Raw genomic sequence first — 14,993 nt, 5'->3', positions numbered from 1 at the left:
TGAGGAACTCTGGTTAATTTTGGTATAATTTTGTGATCTGGTCAAAGATTCTGTCTCTGCGACTGCTGTGCTCTGAGTTGACTTTTCCTATATTACAATCTATACAAACAGTGCATCCTGCATGTGATCCCTTATACATTTTGTTGTAATGACATACATATGCTGTTTTAAGTATTTTTGCTAAGTTACTGTATCTGTTTGGGTAGGTTCCAGGATCTGCAGATCCAGATATGCCTAGGATCCAACCAGTAATACGGATCTGTAACTGGATCCATCTAGGATCCAGCCAGGGCACAGTTTGGATCCAGCTATGATAGAGATTCATATCCAGATCTGACATGAGATCATTTAGTCTGCCATTGCGTCTGAGAATTTCTTGTCATTTCCAGCTTAAGTCAACTAAGTTATCATTGTCACGTCAGGCATACGATGTTCATAATGATAGACTGCCTAAATCCAGTAGCTAATCTCATGCATTAATAATCTGTTGCTAAAGAGTTAGTGATGCTTCCAGATTCAACGACCTTAGATTTTCAGCCTTGCTAGTTTGTTTCTGCAGAATGCCTGTAACTTCTGGATTTGGTCTCATGTCAGTGTGCAGTTGCACTAATCATGGTTGAAATAATACTAATCCAGCAATTATGCACTAACATGGCTTCAGTTTTAATAAAGGCTGAGACATAGTTCCTGCTGTATTTCTTACTGCAGAGCTGCCATACAGGTCTAGCTGAGGCCAAACTTTCATGGAACACACATATACAGTGGAAGGAGATATTCCTACAGATTGGAGTACAGTACTAGCCCTATCATCTTGTGTTATGATTTGTTGAAGGAGATATTCCAACTTTACAGACTGGCTAGGCTATATTATTATGCCCTTGCAGAGTGTATATGGAAAACGTTTTCGAATCAGAAGTGAATTAATATGTAAGTTTTTGGCACATGTTTTAATATTTTAAGTTTTTGGATGATTTTTAAATTTGATTTTTTGTTGTCTTTCACAGGAGCCACAAATTAAATAGAAGCCGGACTCCAAATCTTAACAGAAGCCACAAATTAAACACAAGTTCAAAGCAACAACAATGCCGAGAGAGCGGGACTTTGCTTGGGCTTATTGTGACAAGATTCCCGGAAAATCCACGCTCCTTTGTAAATTTTGCAAAAAGGAATGCAGTGGAGGCATTTATAGATTCAAGTTCCACCTTGCAAAAATACCTGGCCATGATATAGGTATTTGCGGCACCGTTGACGAGAATGTCCAATACCAAGCAGCCTTGGCCCTTGAAATGTTAGAGCAGCATAATGCCAAGAAAGCAAAGCAAACTGCTGAAATAGGAAATGTTGGAGTTGATACTTTTTCTGCCACTAGCCCCATGTCACCTCAATCTGTTGAATCCTCAATGCCGTTCCCAAGTTTTCCACACATGCCTCCAAGGCCAAGTCAAACTCAAAGCCATGCCAGTCCTTCAACTCCTTCCTTGAACACTGGAGGTGGAAACATAAACGCCTTTTTTGCTCCCCACACAAAACCCTGTTCCCAACCTACCTTGGATGGCACTGGTTGGAAAAAAAATATCCATAGTCAGGCAAGGAAGGCCATTGCTAACTTTTGGTACTATTCTGACATACCTTTCCACTGTGCCAGAAGTCCTTATTGGCAAGCTATGATTGATGCAATTGCTGCTGCAGGTCCAGGGTTCAAAGCCCCTACATCAGAGAGCCTTAGGACAGATATGTTGTTAGAGAGTGTTGAAGATGTCATGCTTGTGCTAGCTGAGTTTCGTTCATCATGGGTAGAAACAGGGTGCACCATCATGAGTGATGGATGGACAGATCAGAGGAATAGAACTTTAATAAATTTCCTTGTATCTTGTCCCGCAGGCACAATGTTTCTCAAGTCAGTGGATGCTTCAGATAAGGTTAAGACTGCCCAACTTATCTGTGAAATGATGGAGGAAGTCGTTCAAGAAGTGGGAGAAGAAAATGTTGTACAAATTGTCACCGATAATGCAGCGAATTATATGGCTGCTGGTAGACTTTTTGAGATGAGGCACCCCACTATTTTTTGGACCTCTTGTGCTGCCCATTGCATAGATTTAATGCTTGAGGACATTGGTAAGCTTCATTGGATACATGAGGTTGTGGAGAAGGCAAAATCCATAACCAAATACCTATACAACCACACTATTGTCCTAAACACTATGAGAATATACACTGAAGGTAAAGAAATTGTTCGACCTGCAGTGACTAGATTTGCAACAAATTTCATATCTTTGCAATCTGTGGTTGAGCAAAAGATAAATCTGAAGAGGATGTTCTTGGGACCTGAGTGGATGGGATCTAAACATTCCAAGACCCCTGAAGGCATCGAAATTGCTGCACTTGTGTTTAATGATGGCTTCTGGAAAGATGCTGAAGAGATTATTGCTGTGACGGAGTCCCTTGTTAGAGTTCTCAGGTACTTTTAGTCTTTTAACTTTTTCATTTTTTAAATTTCATTTCAAGCTTCTTTTTATTTACAATGTTTCATATTTCTTTAAATTTGAATGCTTGAACTTTCAGGATGGTTGATGGTGACAAACCCGCTATGGGTTACATTTATGAGGCGATGGATCTCGCAAAGGAGGCCATCAAAAGAAGATATGGGGATGATGAGACAAAGTATATGCCTCTTTGGGACATTATAGATGCACGTTGGGATAGGCAATTGCATTCCCCCTTACATGCTGCTGGGTACTTCTTAAACCCACAATATTTTTATGATAAGAGCAAATTTAATGAGGATGGGGAGGTTGGCAGAGGACTTATGACATGCTTGGAAAGGTGCTTCCCTGATCCAGAACAACAAAGTCGTGTCTTTTCCCAACTACAAGATTATAGGACACCATCTAAATTGTTTGCCTATACCAGTGCTATAAGACAAAGGTCAAAGATGTTGCCAGGTACCCAGCTTGAAGGCTTCATCAATTCATTAAATTTGTTTAAAGTTTAAACTTTATTTTGTATGTTAAATGTTTTATTAAATTTTCTTTTCTTTTTAAGTTTTTACTATTTACTAATTTGGTACTTCTAGTCTTCTACTCACAAACCCTTACCACTTGCTAGGTCTTTGGTGGCAAAACTTTGGTAGTGATACGCCAGATTTGAAGAGATTTGCCATTCGAATCTTAAACCAAGCATGCAGTGCTTCAGGTTGTGAACGCAACTCGAGCATGTTTGAGAAAATACATTCTAAGAAGGGCAACCGATTGACACAAAAGCGCTTGAATGACCTTGTATTTGTCCATTACAATCTACGACTTCGCAACAAACAAATACAAGGTGAGATTCGAGAGCTTGAATTTGAAGGTTTCATAATCTAGTTCGTACTTTAAAAGTTTAAAGTTCAAACTTCAAAGTGAAATTTTAATTCACATTTCAATGTCTCATGATAATGACAGGTATTGATCATTCGCCAATCGACCTTGAAGAGTTAGATTTGCAAGCTACAAATGTGGCAGAATGGGTTCAATTAGATGAGCCTCCTCTTTTCAGCCTTCATGACTTGGAGAACTTTGAGAGTCAAGCAAGCGAAGGAGCGGGAGGAATCACTTCTAGTTCTCACTCTTAAGAGTCTTAGACTCTTAGTTGCTGATTTTTTTCTGATTAGTATGCAATTTTTAACTTTTTTGTAAACTTTTAGAAGCATATGCTTCTAAGGACTCAAGACTCAGTGCTTTGGATCATGTGTGGACTCATAACATATATGAGATACTTATTTATTCATGATATTTTGGACATCTATTGATATTATGCATTGTTTGGACATACCTTTACCCAATATTAATGAAAAATGGTTTTTTTAATTCAATATATGTGTATATTTTTATTTAATGAATTTGCCGATTTTTTCCCGATCCGATTAAAACTTTCGCTCTTTTGCCTCGCCGATTTATTGCCGATTCCGTGTCTGGTAACATTGATTTTAAATATTTTCAAATAGCGCTTCATTGATTTTATATTGGCTACTTGAGAACATTTTCTAAACTAAAGCAAGTGATGGGGTATCAAATTCTTCTTCTAGATCTTCAATTGATAAGTACCAAGACCATGACACAGACCATTGACTCTAGTATCCTCTCAAGAACCTTGATGCTCTGCCTCTTCCCTTCCTTGTCTTTCTTCTAGATCTATAACTACTCTCCTCGGCTCCTTCTACAGAAACTTGGTCTCTATTCTTGCTACTGCTCCTTCTTGGCTTCCCCTAGAGAATCTTGGTCTCTAGGTCTTCACTGGTTTCCCCTAGAGAAAGTTGGTCTCTAGATCTTTACTTCAACTTAGTTGGTCTCTAGATCTTTACTTCAACTTCTCAGAAGAATTCTTCTTTAGGTGCCCCAGAAGAAAAACCTTCTTCACACTGCCCAAAAGATACCCTTCTTTGCATTGCTCCAAAAGAAACTTCTTCGCTGCTCCAGAAGAACCCTAACTTCGCTGATCCAGAAAGACCCTTCTTCATTGTCCTAGAAGAAACCCTTTCATTGCCCTTCCTTCACACTTCTCTTCTGTCTTTTCTTCACACTTCTGCTTCACCTTTACTTCGCACTTCTGTTCACCGAATTTAGGTTGAGTTGCTTAGTTCAAATGAAGGCCAAGTATATCTATTTATACACCTTTCCACATGATCTTTAGGCTGACTTGACTGTTGGAGGTAGGCCGACTTGTTCTAGAGAGTTCCTTCATTGTTGTAGACCGACTTGAAGAGGATAGATGACAAGTTCTTGGAGGATACTTTACATAGACAAGATTGACCTTTTACAAAGTGTAACATGACTTCAATACATGACAACGATTCTAAAATTTTATGACTAGATGAGAAGTAAATCCTAAAGACTCTCAATGGGAGTCTTGACTCAAAAACAAAATCCCTTGCTCATGAAACCCATGAAGCAAGTCAATATAATGATTTTATTTATCTTATTTACATCTCAATACATAAAATCATAATTACATGCCATTATGAAGACCGAACCTAGTTACACTTTTCAACACTCCCTCTTAACTAGGGAGGTATTCATAATGGTACTTGGACTTTTTCAATCTGAAGAATCTCTCATAAGAAGAATTTGGAGTTGTAACTCATTTGTATAACATCATATCAACCAACATTGTTATATATCAAGGCCTTGACTAATAACCCCATCTCTCCACAAGCCCTTAAGCTGAATGCTGGTGAGACCAATGATTTATAGACACACTCATCATTGTCTCTCTCGGAACATACCCCACCCGGGTTCTCTCAGGATATGCTCCATGAGGACTATTCTTTTCTTGGACTCCCCAGTCCCATAAAGAATATTGGTCCTCCACGACTACTCTTTCATGGGATGCCCTATCTCATCCCCTAAGAGTATCGGATGCCAAATGCTTACATAATCCTCTATTCTGTCTTCCTAGGTGAAGACCAGAACGACATGTCTATCTCTCCTTTTTCAAACCAAGAGGACATATTCCATTAAAGGAATGTACTCGTTCCTATCACAAACAAAGGAATATAACTAAGCTACCTGCTTAGGAATTTCCCAGGTTCTTCCAAGTAAGAAATTTCATTTCAGGCTCCCTCTTAACCAGGGACCTATCGTAACTCCTCATGTGGAGATCCTCGAACAATCAACTGCTTGAAGTTCTCCTTCCTTTGATGTCATGAATTTTTTCTTCGTCAAGGAGTCTTCATTTCTTAGGAACTTCTACATAGGGCAATGATCATCCATCACTTCTGTCCATGAGTTAGTCATGTCTTCAAATCATGAGAAAGTGATCATCAAATTTTCCATCTGCTTTTGCTTTATGTTATTATGCTTTCATGCCATATTTTGGAAGGGTATTACATCCTTTTATATGGTTTACTTGGAAGTCATCCACCGATTTCCCTTAGGCAGACCTACATAAACCCAACCAGATGTTAGTTAAAAAATGAACACTTTAAACCAAAACTACCTTTTCACCATGACATCTTCTTGTAAGTATCAGTATCCTATATGCAGATTAACACATCTCCCACTGATATTGATTGTCACGGGTCTCTATCTTTTTCCGACTTCTATCAGAGTCTTCACTTCTTTCTGGGAGACATTTTAGTCAAATCTTCTTGGACTTTGGATATTGAATGCATTCTACCTTCGTTGCGTTTTATTGCAATCTCTTCCTATCTGTTCTCACATACTTCATTCCCAGGAGCTTTCCAATCAGAGTTTCTTGATTATAGTTAGCTTTCTCGTGATTCATATGAGAACATATTATGTTGATTTCATCTAGTGCAACTTATGCTTTGCTTCAATCCTTCGGAGGAGGAGATCCTTTCTTCTTTTGATCATATTTCCTAGCATGGAAAGAATGATCCATATTATTTGCAACCATATGACATGTCCTTCACAATAATCTTTGTAAGCATACATACCTCATCTTTCTTTCGATCATCCAGACTTCCTGTAGCAACTTCATTTGAACAAAGGAGCTTCATCCTTTAGTCCATCTATCTTGTTTGTGTCATCATACCATAAACCTTTGAATCCCAAGAGTTGGAATTCCTGATGAAGACCCTGCTTTCTTTTCTGAATCGGTGAATCCTTTGATAAGGATTCCATTAGAGAAACTCGAGGATGTTTCATATCCTCACTCGGCTGATGTTTTCTTTATTGACTATGATGATCCCACTTAATGATGACCTCAACTTCCTTTCATAATGAGGTTTCCTAAGAGCTTCCTATTCTTTGTAATCAATAGAATTTGTACCAGACATACTTTCTGCTTTCCATGTCTCGAGCTCTTTACTTCTAATGTTTCTATCACAATGGTTCTTTCTAATTTGATGCATCCTTTGTCATTTACACTATTCCTATCTATAAATTACAAGTGAAAGGTACCTTCTAATGAGGAAGATCATCTCTATCATCTTTTTGCTTCTTCCTTCTTATGCTTCTTTGTATTTGGTTGTTTCACTTCATTAATAGAATAGTCTTCTTCCCTGTCTCTCTTACGATAAGGACAATCTTTTTGTAGTTCCCAAGATTATGACAACCTTAGCATCTTTCCTTGGCCATGTTCTTCCTTTTCTTCTTTGCAGTACCAAACTTTCCAAATTTTCCTTCTCGTCTTGGTACTAACTGTTCCCTTTTATCTGATCTTTTGTCACTTTCCTTCTTCAACCAATCTTCCTTTGCCTTGCAGAGAGACCATAGTTTGATGAATGAGATAACTTCCTCTTCCCTAGTAGAAATGGCGTTACCTTGTTCATCAGTTAATGCATTTAGAATAACAAAGATTACTTCATTATCAGATACCATCTCTCATAGATCCTTCAATTGACCCTTTATTTGAGATGCATTTGAGAGACATGACGATATCCCTTCTTCCTTTGACACTTTTAATTTATGTAGATCAAATCTAAGTGATATGATCTTTTCTATCGTGCTTCTAGAGAAAAGTTCTCCCAACTTATCATATATTTCTTTAGATATCTCTAGCTTGGCTACATAAAAAATGATTGGATAATTAATAGAATCCTTAACAATCTTTTGAGCCTTAAGATCCCTTTCCATGTATTCAGATAATGCTTGTTCTTCGGATGGCTTGGAGACATTCCCATGGACATGATCAATGACTTCATTTACTTCCAGGACAATGTCTATCCTTCTTTTCCATACAAGGAAGTTTGATATTCCAACCAGCTTTTGGTTCTCCTTGAAACATGAAGTGATTTTTACTAGATTGTATTATAATAAAAGGTACTTGCTTGTGAAGATTGAATTTCAACTTGATGATGGACTTGCTGCTTCTTACTTCAAATGTTTCAATGAGGGAGGAATGCCTTCTATGAGATCTTTGCTTCAATAGAGAGAGGATTGTCTTTCAATCTAATCTTCCTTTGATTTGAAGAGCTTCCACTTCCTTGGTGATGTAAGATTTTTGGAGTGCTTCTAGGGTTTTGGTCTTTCTTCTTGCTTCCTTCTTGAAGATAATTTCAAGAATTTTGGTTTCGATCTAGGGTTTTGGTTTGATGAATATCTAGATCTCTTGCTTTGATCCTTCTTTGAAGTTCAATTCTCGTGTGTCAGCTTGCTTTGACTGCCCCTTCTTGTCTTCAACACCTAAGCTTTGATACCATGTTGAGATATCTAGGGCATTCAAAGTTAACAAATTTGCTGCTTGATAATTGCTTGTGATATACTTTTACTTCTTAGCTTATGATCTTTTCTTTGTTAGCTAATTAATGTGTTCTCTTCATCAAGACAATTACCATCATGCACAGTAAAAGACAAGTGACAGTGTGTGTAGGCTTCTCAGCGAGGGCCAAAACCTCTCACCTTTTGAGGGGAAAACCCGATCAAAATTCTTCTTCTAGATCTTCAATTGATAAGTACCAAGACCATGACATAGACCCTTGACTCTAGTATCCTCTCAAGAACCTTGTCACTAAACTTGATGCTCTACCTCTTCCCTTGTCTTTCTTCTAGATCTAGAACTGCTCTCCTCGGATCCTACAGAAACTCGGTTTCTATTCTTCTTACTGCTCCTTCTTGGTTTCCCGTAGAGAATCTCGGTCTCTAGGTCTTCACTGGCTTCCTCTAGAGAAACTCGGTCTCTAGATACTTACTTCGACTTCTCAGAAGAATCATTCTTTAGGCGCCCTAGAAGAAAATCCTTCTTCACACTGCCCATAAGATACCCTTCTTTGCACAACCCCAAAAGAAACTTCTTCACTGCTCCAGAAGAACCCTAACTTCGCTGATCCAGAAAGACCCTTCTTCGTTGTCCTAGAAGAAACCCTTTCACTGCTCTTCCTTCGCACTTCTTTTCTGCCTTTTCTTCGCACTTCTGCTTCACCTTTACTTCGCACTTCTCTTCGCCGAATTCAGATCGAGTTGCTTGGTTCGAATGGAGGTGGAGTACATCTATTTATACAAATTTCCACATGATCTTTAGGCCGACTTGACTGCTGGAGGTAGGCTAACTTGTTCTAGAGAGTTCCTTCATTGATTGTAGGCCGACTTGAAGAGGATAGATGACAAGTTCTTGGAGGATACTCTACATATACAAGATTTACCTTTTACAAAGTGTAACATGACTTCAATATATGACAACGACTCTAATATTTTATGACTAGATGACAAATAAATCCTAAAGACTCTCGATGGGATTGTTGACTCAAAAACAAAATTCCTTTCTCATGAAACCCATGAAGCAAGTCAATATAATAAATTTGTTTTTCTTATTTACATCTCTTACATAAAATCATAATTACATGTCATTATGAAGACCGAACCTAGTTACACTTTTCAACAGATTGGTGGCCATGGAGAGGAATCAAGCTGGGAGATTCAAAAATTGAGGTAATGATAGATGACAAAAGAAGGGACCTCCCAATTAGCATGGGCCACCAAACCCACTTGAGTCTACTAATTTAGTTGATGAGTCAATCCACTATTGTAGACCTTGTGATGAAATGCATGATGAAGCGACTTGTCCTTATGTAAGAAGGATTTTGGAAGGAGGAATGACTTTGACAAGTGAGCAAATTAGTGTGGTTGGTAAAGAACATCATTTGTCCATGGAAAACTGGATGGGAGTTGTGGGGAATAACCAAAAGATAAGTAAGAAGTCTCCATCTTCCCATAGTGTGATTAAATTTGAAGAGTTGGATAGGATCACTGAGATATATGGGGAAAAACCTTCATCAAATCATATTTTAGAGATAGCCAAGGATAGAGAAAGGACAAGGAATAAGGAAAGAAATCAAAATGCCCCTAGAATTTTCACTCCACCTACATCTGGTTTAAATATTGATTTGGGAGGATGGATAAACAATGCAAAGATTTTAGTACTCGTGACTAAAATCCCAAAAATTCACTCCCAAAAGTTGAAGTTGTTGAAAGCCATTGATGCACCTCATGTGAAGGAAATGTCAAATTTTGCTAAGGATGGGTATGAGGATGCCCCTATAATTTTGCTAAGTAGTGATATGTGTAGAGGTAACAAGGACTATCAACCTTTATTCATTACATTCTTGGTTAATGGGTTACTTTTGCATAACTGTATGTTTGATTCTGGGGCATCATCTTGTGCCATGACCAAGAAGGTTATGAATCAGTTGAACTTGAGGATTTCTAGACCTTAGCACAACATTTGTGCTATGGATTAAAAAATTATTGAAGTTTGTGGTTTGATTAAGGATCTTCCAGTCCACTTGGCAGTACATCCTGATATTATGATCACCATGCACATTATGGTGATTGATGTGCCTGATGCTCGAGGGATGTTATTGTCTAGAAAGTGGGACACTGATATAGGGGGTAGTTTGCAAATGGATCTAAGTTATGCTACCATCCCTAATAGTGAGGGCATCATGGTTAGATTGGATAGGGAGTTGAAGGGAAAGAATCATGTGGAGGATCCCAAGAAGCCTTATAATGAAATTGTTTATGAATCTGATGATTTGGGAAATTATGTTATCTTGGCTAATTCTATTGCTCCTTTGGAAAAGGAAGTGGAAAGTTAATAGGATTGGATTTGGCATATGAACTTTGATGGTGCCCATTCAAAGTTTGGTAAGGGTGCTGGAATTGTCCTTACCTCCCCCCTTGGTCATATATTCAAGTTTGCCTATAGATTGGAATTTGATGCAACTAACAATGTAGTAGAATATGAAGCTTTATTGTTGGGTCTAGAGTTGGCAAAGGACTTGAAAATTAAGATGCTTAGTATCAAGGGGGATTTTGATTTAGTCATTCTTCAAATAAAGAGTCAATTTGCATGCAAGAATGATAGATTGAAGAAGTATCGTAATGCTGTTTGGGACAATATGGAATATTTTGATGCATTAGATCTTCAAACAATTCCTAGGGAAGGAAATAAACAAGCTGATGAGTTGGCTGTTGTTGCATCTACTTTACAACTTGGGGAGAACTTGATGGATGATAAGATTAAGATGGAAGTTATTTTTAGACCATCAGTTCCTGATAATATTGAGCATTGACAAGTCTTTAATGATGAAAGCCAAGTGATTCGATTTTTGAATAATATGGAGGAATTTTCTGATTTTAAAGTTGGCTACAAAGAAGAGGGTTGCAAATATGAGGAGTGTAATGTTGTGTCAAATCCCACTCCTAGGGATCGTTTAGCCATGGAGCAAATGTTTGATAGGCATGGGGTTGAGAAGAGAAAAGATAAGAAAATTGACCTATGGGATTTCATTGAAGTGAACATTGGCACCCCACAAGATCCAAAGATTATTAAAATAGAGAAGGGTAACACTGAGGAAGAAAGGAAGAAATTGACAAATTTACGTCAAGAATATAGAGATGTTTTGGCCTTTTCATATGATGATTTAAAAGGATATAGGGAGGATGTTATGGAACATACTATCCGTCTTCAGGATGAAAATACCAAAGCCCTTAGGCAAGAACTTAAGCAAATAAATCCTAAGTTACCCCCCTTGTTGCAAAAGGAGTTGCGAAAGATGCTCCAAGCTGGAATCATAGCTCACACTAGGTATTCCAGATGGTGTTCAAAGTTGGTTATTGTGAGAAAGAAGAATGGATCAATCAGGGTATGTATGGATTTTCAAAATCTTAATTTAGCTTGTAAGATGGATAATTACCCTTTGCCTAACATGGAGACTTGATTACAAAGGGTAATAGGATATGGGATGATGTCTTTATTAGATGGATTTTCAGGTTATAACCAAGTCATGGTGAAGAAGGAAGATAGACATAAGACAACATTCACCACACCATGGGGTACTTTTGAATATTTGAGGATGCCTTTTGGACTAACAAATGCTGGAGCAACTTTTAAAAAGGCCATGGACTATGCTTTTAAGGGTCAAATTGGGAAAATCATTGAAAGCTATCAAGATGACTTAACTCTTTTTTCTAAAAATGGAATTTCTCATGTCGGCCATTTTTTATAGGTGTAGAGAGTATGGAATATCGTTGAATCTTGCTAAATCTATTTTTGGAGTAACTAAAGGGAAGTTGCTTGGTCACATCATTTCCAAGGATGGGATCAAGATTGACCCTAAGAGGGTTGAGGCAATTCAAAAGATTCCTTTGCCTCACAATGTTAAGTCCCTTCAATCCTTTTTAGGGAAGATCAACTTCCTTAGAAGGTTCATTCCAAATTATGCTAAAATTGCTAAACCCATTCAAACCCTTTTAAAGAAAGATGCTAAGTTTGTTTGGGGGGATGAAAGAAGAAAAGGTTTTCAGGGAATTAAGGATTCCATCCCTAGAGCACCTATTCTTGTGAGCCCTGATTATTCAAAGAAATTTTTGATTTTCTCTTTTGCATCTGAAGATACTATTGCTAGAGTGTTGCTTCAAAAGAACAATGAAGGGTATGAGCAACCTATTGCTTTTATGAGTAGATCCCTTCAAGGGTCTGAGTGGAAGTATAACCAATGTTTTAAAACTCCGACTTCGACTCTGACTCAGCCGAGGGTCGACTCTGACTTCGACTCTGACTCCGTATCGACTCGGTCGGCTTGATTTCAATGACTTGGTCGTTGTAAAAAATACATTAAATATTTTTTTTTTATAAAAAAACATAATTTTAAAGATTTTCATTCATGTTCCCAACACACAGCATTAGAATATAGATAGAAGACAACATATGATCAAAGTAGGCTCATGAATATATCCATTATATCAAAATGGCACCCAGTGCACTGTCTAATACATACATGATGATGATATAGAGATCAAAACAAAAACACATAACTAAGGAGGCTAGAAATGGCGTTATCCTCCAAAATGGATTGTAAGTCATCAAGGAACTAATACAAGGGTCCAAGAGTGTTCCTCACTCCAAGAAAGTCCCAAAGTGCATGTGTACATCTTCAGAAGGTGCATCCTCCACCATGATGTCATCTAGGAGAGACCCTATGTCACCCTTTTCAGGCATGTGAGTGACATGGCACCCCTAAGGGTAAGCATTGGCATCAAAGAGGAATGTGCTAGCCCTCCTAAGTCATCTCAATGATAACCATCCTCATCTGTACTTTGGAAGAAGGCACCATCCAACAAAATAGGGTCAAGGCCAGCCAGGGGGAATCTTTAGTCCATTTGAGCATATCATCAAATAGTCCAACGTCCAAGCTTTTAAATTTAGTGTTTTAGCATTTGGAGGCTCATCAAGGGGTGTAGCATCACGTGGAATCAACTCAAGGCTCGATGCTCATCTTTGGAGGGCCAAGGTTGGGGCCACAAAGTTAGGTTTACTTTAAGAAAGGGGCAAAGAACCTATTGGAAGGTTTTGAAGAAGAATGAAGCTATCCCTTAAGGAATCTTTACTACATATGTGATACCACCTAAACAAACCTCTCAAGATCAAGCGAGATAAACTTATTTAGGGACAAGAAACCATTAAAGTATCATCGTGAAAACCTTGGAGTCCCCCAAAAGCAAAAAAAAAAAAAATCGTTGTTTTTTAATTCACGGGTCGCTGTCATCCAAGCCGACAAAGTAGGCTCAGACTCGCCTGAGCCGGCCGGGTTATTACCGAGCCGACTGAGTTGTTAGACAACTTGGCCGGCTCGGTAATAACTCGATCGACTGAACCGGTTCACTAGCCGAGTCGACCCGGTGAGGCCTTGACTCGGACCAACTCGGCCGAATCGTTTCTGAGCCGGCCAAATCTTAAAACGCTGAGTATAACACCATGGAAAAGCAGGCTTATGACTTAGGAAAGTCGTTAAAGCAATTTAGAGTTTATGTGGGATATTCTAGAATAATTGCATTTGTCCCCCACTTTGCTTTTAAAGATATTTTAACTCAAACAGATTGCTTGGGAACTAGAGCTTGGTGGGTCTCAAAGATTCAAGAATATGATTGGCCAAAATCTTGACTGAGGGGAACGAGAAGGCATTAGGATTGATTTGTTAAAATGATTTGGATTCAACTTCATCAAAACTTCAAAGGTTAAGCCAACTAGAATGGTATAGAGACATTATTTATTATTTTCAAAATTTATCATGTCCATCTACTTGGCCGTAAAAGAAGGGCATTGAGGCTAAGAGAAACTAAGTATTGCATTATGAAGGATGGTCTCGGTTGGAGAAATCCAGAGGAGGTGATACTTGGATGTGTTGATGAAGCTGAAGCCAAAAAGCGTCTCAATCGAGTTTCATTTAGGATTTTGTGGAGGGCATTATGTTGCTAAAACTACTGCCTATAAAATCTTGAGAGCTGCTTATTATTGGCCTTCCATTTTTGCTGACGTGCACAAGTATGTTAGAGGTTTCCAAGGTTGTCAATTATTCACTTGGAAATAAAGTTAGCTTCTTTGCCTCTTCAGCCCGTGGTCGTGGAAGATCCCTTCCAACATTGGGGGCTTGACATTATAGGGGAATTTAATGAAAATTCAAGTAATGGCTACTCACGGATTTTAACTGCTACTGATTATTTTATTAAATCGGTAGGATCCATCCCTGCAAGCTACGCCACTGACAAAGTAGTGATGGATTTTCTTGAAGATAAGATTATCACTCGTTTTGGCACCCCTACCAAGATCACAACTGATAATGCCAAGGCTTTTAGCTCTGTTAAATTTTCATCATTTTGCTCTAAGTATGGTGTTGTCTTATCCCGTTCATAAAACTACTATCCTTAGGGTAATGGCCTAGCTGAGTCTAGCAATAAAAATTTGATCACCATCGTCAAGAAGCTTGTAGGGGATAACAAAAGGGCATGGGATAGCAAAATTAAATATGCTTTGTGGGTTGATAGGATTACAAAGAAGAGTTCAACAGGAAATTAGTCCTTTTGAGTTAGTTTATGGCTTGGATGTCACCCTTCCAATGCATTTGTGGCTACCAACTTACCAAATTCTACAAAGGTTTACATCTGAAAAAGATGCTGTGCAAAATAGAATTGACCAAATTGTAGAATTGGATGAAACTAGGAGAAGAGCCCTTGAAAATTGTTGTAAAATTCATTTGAAGGTTAAAAGAAATTTTGACA

At 38.2% G+C, this 14,993-nt stretch overlaps 2 protein-coding genes across 3 annotated transcripts in view; both read left to right on the top strand.

Annotated features, from left to right (window-relative positions):
* The window catches only part of TAG1 (membrane bound O-acyl transferase (MBOAT) family protein), a 339,208-nt gene that overhangs the window by 155,939 nt on the left and 168,276 nt on the right, over window positions 1-14,993 (top strand). The window lies entirely within an intron of this gene.
* LOC149185633 (uncharacterized) lies at window positions 1,553-10,531 on the top strand. The gene is made up of 5 exons (XM_089412360.1): window positions 1,553-2,458; window positions 2,563-2,942; window positions 3,106-3,321; window positions 3,441-3,505; window positions 10,205-10,531. Exons 1-5 carry the CDS (start codon window positions 1,665-1,667, stop codon window positions 10,529-10,531), a joined length of 1,782 nt encoding a protein of 593 aa, XP_089268486.1. The 5' UTR covers window positions 1,553-1,664.

The sequence above is a fragment of the Pinus tabuliformis genome, chromosome 3_1 (assembly GCF_031772625.1).
Source record: "Pinus tabuliformis cultivar Carrire ecotype Pingquan chromosome 3_1, CPIR1, whole genome shotgun sequence".
NCBI lineage: Eukaryota > Viridiplantae > Streptophyta > Pinopsida > Pinales > Pinaceae > Pinus > Pinus tabuliformis.
The sequence above is the reverse complement of the archived record's forward strand: the minus strand, read 5'-3'. Positions and strand labels throughout refer to the sequence as shown.

Coding starts and splice junctions, on each gene's coding strand:
- LOC149185633 (XM_089412360.1), top strand. CDS start 1,665: ATGATTGATGCAATTGCTGCTGCAGGTCCAGGGTTCAAAGCCCCTACA. Junction 2,459..2,562: donor TCCCTTGTTAGAGTTCTCAG/GTACTTTTAGTC, acceptor TTGAACTTTCAG/GATGGTTGATGGTGACAAAC. Junction 2,943..3,105: donor AAGGTCAAAGATGTTGCCAG/GTACCCAGCTTG, acceptor ACCACTTGCTAG/GTCTTTGGTGGCAAAACTTT.